This window comes from Schistocerca nitens, chromosome 1 (genome assembly GCF_023898315.1).
Source record: "Schistocerca nitens isolate TAMUIC-IGC-003100 chromosome 1, iqSchNite1.1, whole genome shotgun sequence".
NCBI classification, from domain to species: domain Eukaryota; kingdom Metazoa; phylum Arthropoda; class Insecta; order Orthoptera; family Acrididae; genus Schistocerca; species Schistocerca nitens.
Window position 1 is genome coordinate 240227545 of NC_064614.1, and position 14267 is coordinate 240241811.

Consider the following 14267-nt stretch of genomic DNA (forward strand, 5'->3'; position numbering starts at 1 on the left):
TTTTACTCTAGGGAAGACTTGAACCAAGAACCTCTCGTTCTGCAGCTGTGCACGCTAACCACGGGAGCACGGTGCTCCTCAGCTGAGACTGTCCTTAATGTTGCCTATCTTGCGCATGGACTACTCAGTTTGTATACTTTGCTTATTTTTTTCATATTCCACACAACTTCTTCCTGTTTTCTCGATTGATCTGTGTTCAGTTTTTCAAGGCCTATCCACTGTGCCAACTTATAACTAAATCTGAGGGGGATGTGATGGGGAGTTTCCCTTGTAAGAGCTATCAACAACTGTTGGCATAGTGAGCAACTGCATCTTTAGTCTCCCAGAACATGACTGTCTTCTATGTCAATTATCCTAACAACCAATAATAAGCAGTAAAAAAATGGTCTCAATGAAATTTCAGATTTCTCAGAACACTAGCCCATACAATTATGCCATTTCTTTATCAATGGTGAATCATTCAGTAACAGTACAGAAGCTAAACTTTTAGGCTTACAGGTACCAAATAATTACAATTTGAATAAGCATATAGATTATTTAGTTGCAAAATAATAAGCAAAACCAGCCACCTATTCTGCACACTGAACTTCTGTTGCTGTGATAAAATAGTAAAAAGTGCTTATTATGGCTACTTTCATTCATTTTTTAAGTGTGGCATTATATATTGGGGAAACTTAAATGTGGCTATCAGCACTATCAGAATCCAAAAAAAGGCCATTAGAATAATGAATAGATGAAATTTAGGAGACATGTAAACTATTTTTTAATATCTTGCATATCTGTCCTTTCCATGTACCTACATTAAGGCAAGTATAATGTTCTTTATACTAAATGAAAAAGATAAGGATACAGAATGGAAAAAACTGAAGTATTCATTATCATATTACAAAAAATTGAAAAAACTTATGCTTGCTCCACACCAACACTTCCTGGGGCCAGAAGGGTACTTTCCACATGGAAAGTAAATGTTATAAGTCTTCCTGAACACACAAGAGCGATAACTGAGAAATAACTGTTGGAAAATCTCTGTTGCCATATTTAGTGTTTTACTGCAGTTACTCTATTAAATGAATATTTCAATGTGAAACATCAAACAATGGAAAGTCCAGGATGGAATAAAACAAAATGAAAGCTGGAGAAGCTGGCCGCTGTGGCTGAAAGGTTCTAGGCACTTCAGTCCGGAATCGTGCTGCTGCTACGGTCACAGGTTCGAATCCTGCCTCGGGCATGGATGTGTGTGATGTCCTTAGGTTAGTTAGGTTTAAGTAGTTCTAAGTCTAGGGGACTGATGACCTCAGATGTTAAGTGAAAGTCCCATGGTGCTTAGAGCCATTTGAACCATTTTTTGAAAGCTGCAGACAGGCACAACAAAAGCTTTTGGCCAAAATGTGTTCTTCTTAAATAGACAAAGAAACACACACAGACATGCATATTCACACAAACACAACTCACATATTCATGGTCTAACCACCAAGGCCAGACTGTGAGCAACAATGCGTGATGGGAGAAGCAATCTGGGTGGTGGGCATAAGGATGTGGCTGGGGTGCGGAGGGCAGAGACAGCAGGGTAGGAATGGGGGACTATGAAGTGCTGCTTGTGGAAGCATACTGGGATGTAGTTGGGAGAGGTTAGGGCAGCTACAGTCTGGGAGACAAGTCTTTGGTACTGACAGCTCAGTTGTGTTGTTCCATTGTCTAGCGACCGCAGGTAGCCAGCCAACAATGGACTGCACTCGAGCAGGTAGCAGGAGCCACACGGCTGCTCTACAAACCTGACGCATGCGAAAAAAACGTATCAGAGAGTGTCTCGTGTGCAATCAGTACTGTCATTTTGTTGTTTGTGTTAATAGTTCAGTAGATAGTTTATTTTTGTTGTTGTTATGTTTATTTTAAAAAAAAAAAAAAAAAAAAGGAGGAAAGAGGTGATCCCTTATTTCCTGCTGCTCAGGTTGTTAAAAGGACTACAGCAGCATTGAAAATAAGCAAGAACACTGCTGTAAAGACAGTGAAGAACAGTACAGGATAGACTGGAGTGAGAGTGGCACAACAAGGCTGCACACACAAGGAAAGAAGTGGCTAAGGAAGAATCAAGTGATAGCTTTGGATGATTTCTAGGAAGACCTATTCGTCATCATATACATGGCTGTTACAAGAGGAAGCAACATCCCACTCTATCTAAATTACTTGTGACTCTTAACAAAGGCAATCTTCTTGAGTGAATTAATTTTCCTTACAGTGCTGAAAGACATAGGCTTCAGCTAGTTAGTGTTTAATGGATGCAAAATATTTATGGAAAGGACAGACGTATTCACATGGCAGCACATTTCTATGCAGAATCATGGGGGTGAGATTCGAAAATATAGTGTGGATGGATGAAACATGCATTAATGATGGCCATTCATTAAGCAGAGACTGGAGTGATGGAATGCGACCATGGCAGTGCCTGTTGGAAAAGGAGGGTGAATTACTGTTTTACACAGAGGTGCATTGGCCGGTTTTGTGCCAAACTGCTTGTTAATGTTTGGTTCAAGAAAGAAGGTGATTATCATGAAGAGAAGAACAATGTGGTTTTTGAAAAGCAGTTCAAAACATTGCTTATGACAAATCTGAAAGGTCCATCAGTGACTGTCATGGACAATGCCCCTTATCATTCTGTTGTTCATGATAGAATACTAACTTTGGCAATGAAACAAAAAGTTATTATTCAGTGGCTGAATGACGAAAAGTGGAGTTCAGAGAAGATACGAAGCAGGCCAATTTACTCAAAATTGTGGCACAAAAGAAACCACAATTTCCAACATGTGTGAATCATGAGATTGCTGAAAGACATGGGCAAAAAACTGTTCAGCTTTTTCCATACCATTATCACTTCAATGCCATTGAAGGGCTCCTGGCACAAATAAAAAATTACGCTGCTGCAAACAATGAAAATTTCATGATCTCTGAAGTTGAAAATCTTCTTGTAGCAGCTGTCAGTCATGTGACAAGCAAGACATGGACAACAATTGTGAACACTACTACAAGTGTCCTCAGAGAGGCAGCCAAAATGAAGGCATTGTGGAAGAATGCATAGAAAAACTGGGAGGAACCTGTGATGGTTCAAGCAGTGCTGAAGAAGACTATTTTAAATCAGATTCTGATAGTAATGAGTGGTGTTTTTCCATTAGCATAGCTACAACACACTAAAGAATGTAAGGAGTGAGCATGCCATTGACCTATCATCATATTGTTTGTACCATCAGATTATAACTGTTAATATGCTCATAAATTATTGTGTCACTCGTTGTAGAACTAATTAGTATTGCTAATATTCAACAGTGGAAACAACAACTGTGTATATTAAATGAACTGAGAAATTTGTTTTCATTTATATTGTGAAGTTTGACAAATAACTTTATGATATTTCAGAATATTAGATACCAAATAGCTCTTCTCAGTGTTTTAAGATTATATATTACAAGTATCAACTGTAAATAATTTCACACATGTTATCAATGATTTTGTTTCTGCTGCTAGAGAACACTTAGAAGTAGAGAAAAGGTGCAAAGTGCCTAAGCCATGTTCAGCAACATTGCCGTCTGCCTGCCTGAACTGTTGATACCAATCACTCGTCTCACAGACTATATGTGTAGAGTGTAGATGAAGGTGAGGTGGAGAGGGGGGGGGGGGGGGGGGAGTGAAAAAAGAAAAAAAAGGAGAACAGTAAAAAGACTATGGCGTGTTGGTGGAACAGAAGGCTGTGTAGTGCTGGGCCAGTGTGATTCAACATCTCCACTATATGGTGTATAGCAACCTATCCTTTTCATAATATTGTCATTACTCATCCTCAATTTTCCATTGTTTAACAATATGGAAAGGATAGATTGCGACTCACCACATGGAGGAGGTGTCCCCTATGTAGCGAGTAGCAATTCAATACTTCCATATCACTGTGTAACATGTCTTACATATTGGCAACTACAATTGGGAACATCTGCTCATTTCTGTCAGTCATTGTGTCATACAGCTGTACGACTCCTAAATGTAGATTGTATATGAGGTGCGGCTATAAAGTAATAGGACTGTTGCTGTAGAACATTTAATTTCAAAAGCATATATATTTCATTATTTTCACCCTCAACACACTCCCTCCTTTATCCCGATAATAATGCTCCATGTGAATTTTCCATTGATGAAAACAGTGCTGGAAGTTTTCCTCCAGGAGCTCCTTGACGACATGTGCTACTTTTTCTTTCATTGGTTCAACATACTGAAATCTTGTTCCTTTTAATGGAGATTTGACCTTGGGGAGTAGATAAAAGTGACATGGTGCTAGGTCAGGCGAATGAGATGGGTGGTATAACACTGGGATGCTGTACTTCATTGGAAACCTCTTAAAAGACAGTGTGGTACGGGCTGATGCATTGTCTTGATGCAGAACCCATGACTTATTCTTCCAGAGTTTGTGCCATTTTTTTCTAATTTTCTCACAGAGTTGAGCATGAACCTCGAGGTAGTAATGTCAATTAGTAATTTGTTCTTCAGAAACTCAGTGAAGAAACGCAATTCCATGAATATTGAAAAAAATCAGTCATCAGCACTTTTTTTGCTCGTGGCAAAATTCGGCCTTCCATTGTATGGATGGGCATTTAGTTTTAGACCATAAGTGAAAAACCAAGATACGTCACTCTTTCCAAGAAATTAGGATCAGTTTCAATGGTATTCAAACTGTCAGTAGAAACATTTTCATGAGTTGCTTTTCATTTGATCATAAAGATTTTCGGCACCAGTTATGCACACACTTTTCTCATATTAAATTGATTATGTAAAATTTGTCTTATCCATTCTTTGTCAGTTCCAACAGTTTCAGCAGTCAATCAAATACCCACCTGACAGTCAGATTGGATCAGATTACCCAATTTTTGATATTTTTATTCGTTTTTGGCTTCAAAGGGCATTCCAGGCATGAGTCACCTTCAGCATATTCTTGGGCATCTTTTCTTAACGCATCAACCACTCAAAAACTCATGTATGTGATAAACCGTGTTTGTCATACACATCTTTTAGCAAAAGATAGGTTTCAGTAGCTAGTTTCATGTATCAGCAAAACTTCATGACAATTCGTTGCTCTATTATTACACTTATCACTTTTCTGGCAAAATAAAATAAGAGCTTTTACAAAAAATAAAGGCCATAGTTATGCTGATTTGACTACAGACACTAGAGATGCTGCATTTGACTGAAAAGGTTTCACACTTCACAGCTATTGCTCATTTACCTTTGGTGCATGCATACTTACTCTGTGACAGTGTCAGTCACGTCATTTTATAGCCACAACTCATATGTATCGCTTTCTGAATTAGTACTGTTATTTAAATTGTACACATTAACATATGTGTTTTCATATTAGTATGTTATAATAAAACCTTTTCTTTCAAGGCAATGCTCTTACCACATTGAGCATTTGGCCACAAAAGATTCTGGCTTTAAGCCCAGGTCTGACAAAGTTTCAGTCTGCCAGGAAGTTTCAAGCAGTGCACACACAATTGCAGGCTAAAATTTCATTCTGGTAACAATTTCCTCTGGAGATGTTCACACCGAGGAAAGATGTTTTGATTCCAATAATTGCAGCTGCTTGTGCTTCCAATAAGAGCATCAGTGAAGAAAATGCACAATAGATTTGATATACTGAAGATTTATGACCACTGTTTTACAATGAATTCATTGTAAAATTTGGGGTGAAACTCTCAAGTATAAAGATAACTAAAACAAGAAAGTGCACAATGGATTTGTTTTACTGAAGATTTATGACCACTGTTTTACAATGAATTCATGGTAATATTTGGGGTGAAACTCTGAAGTATAATGATATTTAAAACAATGACATCTTATCATATAAAAAACAATTAAAAGCATTGTAATATTTTACTGTTATTATGTCTGAATTAATTTAAATCACTTTGTCTACAGGTTGTATAATTCAAGGAAAGTATCAGGTCAATGAATAAAATAATATCAAGAATCAGTAGCATATAAGAACTAAACTACTAACCTTGGTGCATGTCTACAAGTAATAACATAAAATAAAATGCAACTTACTGACAATAAGGCAATTCTGGGTCCATCATTTATCCACTGCAGACTTGAATCTACCACCCAGCAATCTGTATCATCTACTACAGCCCTAGATATTGCCCAAGCTAAAACGGGTAAGCAAACTGCAACTGCAAAAAGTAAGAGTTAATCATATATCTTATATTTCAGGATAGTGAGAAAATGGTAGAGAAACATAAGAGCCACATAACCAAATATTAGTTTCATCTTCACATTGTTGGCTGTTTGATAGTTTGTGGATGAGTACACAGAAGGCAATTTATTACACATCATTCTGATGAGATACAGTAACCAGCAACTTATAAAAGTAAAATGGTGAAGCCAACCTATGAGTCACCATTTTGTTGATGAGAAGTGGCATTTTTAAATGTAAGGCATTACAATTTAAGCTTCATATAACCACTTCTCTCTGTATACTTTCTGTGGTACCACTTAGTAAATTTTGAAGAAAATAAAACAAAAATTCAGAATAGGAAATAAAGCACAAGAGAAGATGGCACTACTGTTATGGAATGCAATTGCAGAAACTTCTAGACAGATCTTCACTGAGATTCATGCATGAATAATGCTAAAATTAATAATTAATGTACGAAGTGAAGGACTACTAAACAGAGTAGATGAGGAAAGAAATCTAGGAAAAATTCTTACAAGAAGAAGAGAAAGGTTAGTGTAACATCAACTGTAGCATCAAGGAACAGTTAACCTGGCACTAGAAGAAGCACTCACAACAATAAATAGTATGGGTAAACAAAGTCTAGTGTTTGAAAAACAGATTATACAGTAGGTTGCTGCAGTAGGGGCATAAAGAGGAAAGGTTTAGCACAAGATACGAAAAACATGGAGAACAGTTCAAACCAGTTACAAGACTGATGACAAAAAAAAGCATATGCAAGTGAAAGATGTTTCTGCCTAATGCCAGTGAGTTAAAATTGTGCAATAACAATTTCAATCAGGACAGGTGTTATATCTATTTATTTTTTATTTATTTATTGTTCCGTGGGACCACATTAAGGAGAAGTCTCCATGGTCATGGAACGAGTCAATACATGAAATTATAACACGATTGTAGAAACAGATAAAATGAAATATAAGAAACATATTCAGGTGACACATCGTTAGTTTAAATAAAGAAAATCAAGAATGTAACACTGGAATTTGCTTAATTTTTTAGCTCTTCCAGGAGCTCCTCGACAGAATAGAAGGAGTGAGCCATGAGGAAACTCTTCAGTTTAGACTTAAAAGCGTTTGGGCTACTGCTAAGATTTTTGAGTTCTTGTGGTAGCTTATTGAAAATGGATGCAGTAGAATACTGCACTCCTTTCTGCACTAGAGTCAAGGAAGTGCATTCCACATGCAGATTTGATTTCTGCCTAGTATTAACTGAGTGAAAACTGCTAACTCTTGGGAATAAGCTAATATTGCTAACAGCAAACGACATTAAAGAAAATATATACTGTGAGGGCAATATCAGAATTCCCAGACTACTGAATAGGGGTCGACAAGAGGTTACACCACACATAGCTCGAACAGCCCGTTTTTGAGCCAAAAATACCCTTTTTGAATCAGAAGAATTACCCCAAAAAATAATACCATATGACATAAGCATATGAAAATATGCGAAGTAGACTACTTTTCGTGTTGAAATGTCACTTATTTCAGATACTGTTCTAATGGTAAATAAAGTGGCATTTAGTTTCTGAACAAGATCCTGAACATGGGCTTTCCACAACAGCTTACTATCTATCCGTACGCCTAGGAACTTGAACTGTTCCGTCTCGCTTATAACATGCCCATTCTGTCTGATTAAAATATCAATTCTTGTTGAATTGTGAGTTAGAAACTGTAAAAACTGAGTCTTACTGTGATTTAGCATCAAGTTATTTTCCACAAGCCACGAACTTATTTCATGAACTACATTATTTGATAATGTTTCATTACACACAAGATCCTTCACTACCAAGGTTGTGTCATCAGCAAACAGAAATATTTTTGAATCACCTGTAATACTAGAAGGCATATCATTTATATAAATAAGAAACAGCAGTGGCCCCAGCACCGATCCTTGGGGAACGCCCCATTTAACAGTGCCCCATTGGGACTGAACATCATTACCACTCTCAATATTGTGGAGAATTACCTTCTGCTTTCTGTTCTTAAAGTAAGAGGCGAACCAATTGTAAGCTACTCCCCTTACTCCATAATGTTCCAACTTCTGCAGTAATATTTTGTGGTCAACACAGTCAAAAGCCTTCGTTAAATCAAAGAAAACACCTAACGTTCGCAACCTTTTATTTAATCCATCCAAAACCTCACAGAGAAAAGAGACTATAGCATTTTCAGTTGTTAAGCCATTTCTAAAACCAAACTGTACATTTGACAGCAAATTATGTGAATTTAAATGCTCCAGTAACCTTGTATATACAACCCTCTCGATAACTTTAGCAAACACCGATGGCATAGAAATAGGTCTATAATTATCAACATTATCCCTGTCTCCCTTTTTATAAAGTGGCTTCACTACCGAGTACTTTAATCGGTCAGGAAACCAACCACTCCTAAAGGAAAAGTTACAGATATGGCTAAGTACTGGGCTAACATACATGGAACAATACTTCAGTATTCTGCTAGATACCCCGTCATATCCATGAGAGTTCTTGGTCTTTAGTGATTTAATTATTAACTCAATCTCCCTCTTGTCAGTATCATGGAGGAGCATTTCAGGTAACAGTCTCGGAACACTTTTTTCTACGAGCGCTATATGATTCCCTGTTGGGACTAGGTTTCTATTTAATTCACCTGCTATGTTCAGAAAGTGATTATTAAATACTGTACATATATGTGACTTATCAGTAACACGGACATTCCCACTACACAGTGATTCTATATCCTCAACCTGTCTCTACAGACCAGCCACTTCCTTTAAGACTGACCATATGGTTTTAATTTTATCCTGAGACTTAGCTATTCTATCTGCATACCACATACTTTTTGCCTTCCTAATAACTTTTTTAAGCACCTTACAATACTGTTTGTAATGGGCTACTGCAATTAGATTGTGACTGTTTCTAACGTTTCGATATAATTGCCACTTTGTTCTACAAGATATTCTTATACCTTTAGTCAGCCACCCAGGCTGCCTGTTTGTGCTAGTACCCTGTTTTGAACGTTCTAATGGAAAGCAACTTTCAAAGAGCACGAGAAAAGTATTGAGGAAAGCATTATATTTATCATCTACTGTATCAGCACTATAAACATCTTGCCACTCTTGTTCCTTGATAAGGTTTACAAAAGTCTCTACAGCAACTGGATCAGCTTTCCTAAAAAGTTGGTAACTATATTTAACATGTGTTGCAGCACAAAAATCTTTTAGACTTAAAATTTGTGCATCATGATCTGAAAGGCCATTCACCATTTTGCTAACAGAATGCCCTTCTAGTAATGACGAATGAACAAAAATATTGTCTATGGTTGTTCTACTGTTCCCTTGCACTCTCGTTGGAAAGAATACGGTTTGCATAAGATTATATGAATTAAGGAGGTCTACCAGCATCCTTTTCCTTGCACAATCATTTATACAATTTATATTGAAGTCACCACATATAACTAACTTTTTGTATTTCCTATAAAGTGAACCAAGAACCTCCTCTAGCTTTAGCAAAAATGTTGTGAAATCGGAGTCTGGGGATCTATAAATAACAACAGTAAGAAGTTTAGCTCCACTAAATTTAACCACACCTGCACAACATTCAAACACCTTTTCAGCGCAGTACTTTGAAACATCAATTGACTCAAATGGGATACCGTTTTTCACATACATGGCTACTCCCCCACACCGCACAGAGCTCCTAGAAAAGCTGCCAGCCAACCTGTATCCTGGTAAAGGAAGCGTCTGAATTATCTCCTTATCTAAGAAGTGTTCAGATATACCAATAATTTCAGAGTCAACATCTATAAGTAGTTCACTAACTTTATCTCTAATGCCTTGTATGTTTTGATGAAATATACTAATTCCCTCATTAATCGGATACCTAAGCTTTGTCAAAAGTGGTTTCTTTGTTAGAGAGACTTCCCTTAAGCAGGGATACCTGTCAGCTGACTTCAATCTAAAAAAGGTACAGCTCTAACACCCACAACTACCGGAATTTTCCCATGAGTGATCCCCCCACCCCCACCTATGCTATCACCTATAAGCTTTACCAACCTCCCCTTTCCATACCTGTTGAGGTGCAGGCCATGTCTAGTGAAACCCGTCCTGCTGATAGACTCCACCGACACCACTGAAATGTGACTCATGCCTTCTGTCATTAGCGCACCCCCAAGTCTCATGTTATTACGCCTGACGGCTGTATTAAGATGAGGCCGATCGTGACGCTGAAACAGTTCCACGAAATGCACATTCGTGTTGCCAGTCTGAGTGGCTATCTTTTCCAGGTCACCATCTATGTCATACTCCCCATCCCTATCAATACTATTACCAGCCCCACCCACAATCACTACCTGATCCTCTTTTGTAAAATCCCTACATAACCCTCCTATGTTAAAAGTCACCTGAGCCAATCCTGCATTAGGCTTCACAATGCTGGTGACCTGGTACTCACTCCCCAAAACTTCCTGCAACTGCTGGCCTACACCTCTACTATGAGAACTACCTAACAGCAGAACCTTCTTCTTTCTCTTAGACTTTGCAACTGTCCTAGCCACCGTAACTGCTGAGGTCTGCTGCATACTTCCTACATCTATAGCTACTAGAGATTCCTCTCCACTAGACTCTGACAGTTGGTCATATCTATTACAAACACCAATAGTAAAACTATCTGAAAATCTCCTTCTCCTAGCAGATCTCTTGCCAACAGCCAGCTCCCATTCCCCAACCCCCTTTTCCCTCCTCAACCTATCTAGCTCCTCCTGTGCATTTTTCAACTGCACCTGAAGGGCACAGATCTTACGCTCCAATCTGGTGGTGCATAGAAGTATATGCACAATGCAAAGAAAAAGAAACATGCTGAGTTGTACTCTTCCATATGTACTGGTATCAATAACAGCACCCTGCGGTGAAAAATATGACAATCTTTGATGACGCTTATGACATATGCAAATTCCTTGACTTCAGCAGAAATAAATGTTCTGCAGGTCCCCTCTTGATGTAAATATCCTGTTTTGAATCTTCTTTGGCAGCTTATATGTCAACTTTGATACATATTTATTCATGCAGCTATTAATGCAACCACATAAGACTGAATGTATCCCATTCCAGGTCATTTCACGGCAGAAAAATCGGAGGTGGTTGCTGGGTAGTAAACCTGTTACCTTCACAGGGCACTTATCTCTATGAACTCTCTACATGATGTTGAGGTACTTTCATGGCCAGCAATATCCCCAAATCTGTCCTCAGTAGAATATGTGGGATCAGCTCAGATGGCAGCTCCGTCCTAATGACAGTATTTAGGATATTACTGGGCCATCTTGCTCCAGGAGAGGATACAACAGTTTTATAATGATCTTTCTCAACCAAATCAGTGCACACATGCACATCAGAGGGGATGCAACTTCATACTGATAAGTGAGCTCTTTCTGCCAAGTTCTTTGGAATTTGACTCAATTTTGCAGTCACTGCAATAACTTCACATACCTTCTCAACCCATGAAGTTTCACTTAATTTCCTCCTCATCTCCTGGGAGCTTCACCATTTTTGTCTGGCACTATATGTGTACTACAAGGATAGTTGTCTCTGAGGAGCTACATTTTCAGTACACAGCTGGCCACCCTTTTTTTGTTTCAGATAAAGCTGAACTCATGTACAGAAATTCCACAACACTATATTGTTGAAATTCTCTCTCAGCATTTTATCATCTACACAATCAGAGGTACCAACAGGGTGCTAAAACCTCCTAACAGCAGATTTTTTTAACCCCCTCCCCCCAAAAAAGTTCCCTCAGTACTAAAAACAGTTATTTTATAGCAACATGTCTGCCTCTGTAGCTGAGTGGTCAGCACGGCTTACTGCCATGCAGGGGGGCCCGGGTTTGATTACTTGCACACTCAGGGATTTACCTGCTTGAGGACTGGGTGTTGTGTTGTCTGCATCATCACTTCATCATCACTGATGCACAAATTGCACTAGGCAACCGAACAATCCCAGGTGGGGTCTTCAGGCTAATAATTGACACATGAACATTTCATTTCTTTACTATCACAGATTTGACACTTTGCATCAAAGACATCTTCCAGATGCTCAACTGAATTAAATTATTCATTCATTCATGGTTCTGAGAGCACTGACTAGCTGGAGTAATACTTAGTTGGCCTTACTCAAGTCCAGAAACTACTAGTTCACAGGTCTAGTTAATAATCTCCACCTTATAACAGGAGCTGATTTGGAAAAAATTACTAACACCTCACTGTATTTGTGGTCCATAGGTTTGTCTTCCATACTTAATTTGAGAAACACAACAGCAAATTTGTGGATAATGTAAAATACTTTATGAACCTGGAAGAATTTGTTTCAAGTAATCTGTTTCAGAATGGATTATGCTTATCACCTACACTGTTATTACATGTATTTATTCAGCATGATCATGTCTTCAGCCTATTTTGCCATTCTAAGGTGACAGCTTACTATGAAGTGCATCAACAATTATTGTTCCTGTTAAGAAGACACTGTTCTCAAATGTACTGTGTTTACATATACTATGTGTATAATACGACAGGCACCATCATCATTTATGTAAAAGAACGTAGGACTTAATGTAATAATCCACATCATCAGCACTCATAATTTTCACTGAGCATCCACTAGAAATATGTAACATGATTGACATAATGAGAGTGTGATGATAGACATTGGCACATTTCATAGTGAGCTTTCACTTGAGAATGGCATAATATCCTGAAATTTTGATTGTGGTGAATGAATACAGGGCTGTTCCATGAGAACATGGACATGAACCTTAAAAATTAAAAATATTCTTATTACAAATGTGATTATCAGTTATGTTAACTGAAACACAAAATTTTTTAATTTGAAGCTTCATTTTCATGTTAAGAAGTGCTGGAACTGAACAAATGACTTTATAGCTTGTCTAAAATTTCTGGCTCTAGACCCTCTATGAAGTTAGTTTTCAAAAGTACTACAATGATGCACTGTAAAGTAATTTATTAACAGAATATATCTGAAAAACTTTACAAGTATCTTAAGGCAGCCCATTTCAATAGCTTATATTGATTTTATTTAATTGGTAAAGTCCCCAGGCTGATTTATTTTTTATTGTCTTTCTGTTACCGAAAAAAGCCTGAATAAGGATCAATGGATGTTTACAGAATCCTGAAAATATGCATGCAAATACAGATTTATGAGATACATAAAAGTCTCACAGCAAAGAAAAGAATATTCTTTATAAACAATATTTTTAATGGTAATGGAATGACACACATGCAGTAACGGAATGACATAAATGGAGTAACGGAATTTTATAACTGAATTTGACTGACATTCCTTAAGATGTTGAAGGTCAAATACATTTATATGTTGGCTATACTGCAATTTTGTGTGTTGGCCATACTGTTTGTAAAAATTGGAGGGAAAGTGGGGAAGTCCCACAAACCAAGAATGTACTTTTCAGAGACAAGAAACTTATATTCAGCGAGTCTGAAGAGTAACTGCTGAAAGGTGAGTTAATAAGTTTCTTTAGTAAAGATTACAATGAAATGACTAAATGGCTGCATACTACATGTAGAATGGAGTTAATTATTTCGATAAACAGTATTTCTTCTTCCATAACCTATGCTTCCTTTGGGAAGCAATGGCAATGCCAAATTATTAGAAAAACCTCAATCTTGTTGTAGCAAAGGAAGTTACTGACTTCCTATGTACTGCAACAGAATGTTGATTATCTTTGGAGGTCACTATATATTATGCCCAAATAATGGAGACCTTTTTATGTACTGTGTTGTTACATTACTATACTGAACAGAATTTTTTTATTTAAAATAGATATTGGCTTATTTCTAGCAATTACACTGTTTCCACAATAATTCTCAAACAAGATATTTCATTTTTACAGCTGTTATCATGCCTCTCACATCAGCTGAGAAAATGAGAGAATATCAGGAACGACTCACAGTGAAAGTGTTAAGTGATGAGATTAAGAGAAAGGACCGGGAAAGGAAAAGGCTCA

General features: G+C 37.5%; 1 protein-coding gene across 2 annotated transcripts in view; it reads right to left on the reverse strand.

Moving 5' to 3' along the window:
- The window catches only part of LOC126235224 (calcitonin gene-related peptide type 1 receptor-like), a 302741-nt gene that overhangs the window by 45281 nt on the left and 243193 nt on the right, over positions 1 to 14267 (reverse strand). For both annotated transcript variants that reach the window (XM_049943963.1, XM_049943956.1), the window contains one exon: positions 6079 to 6203. In XM_049943963.1, the coding sequence (XP_049799920.1) occupies positions 6079 to 6203 (125 nt within the window). The remainder of the gene's footprint in view (positions 1 to 6078; positions 6204 to 14267) is intronic.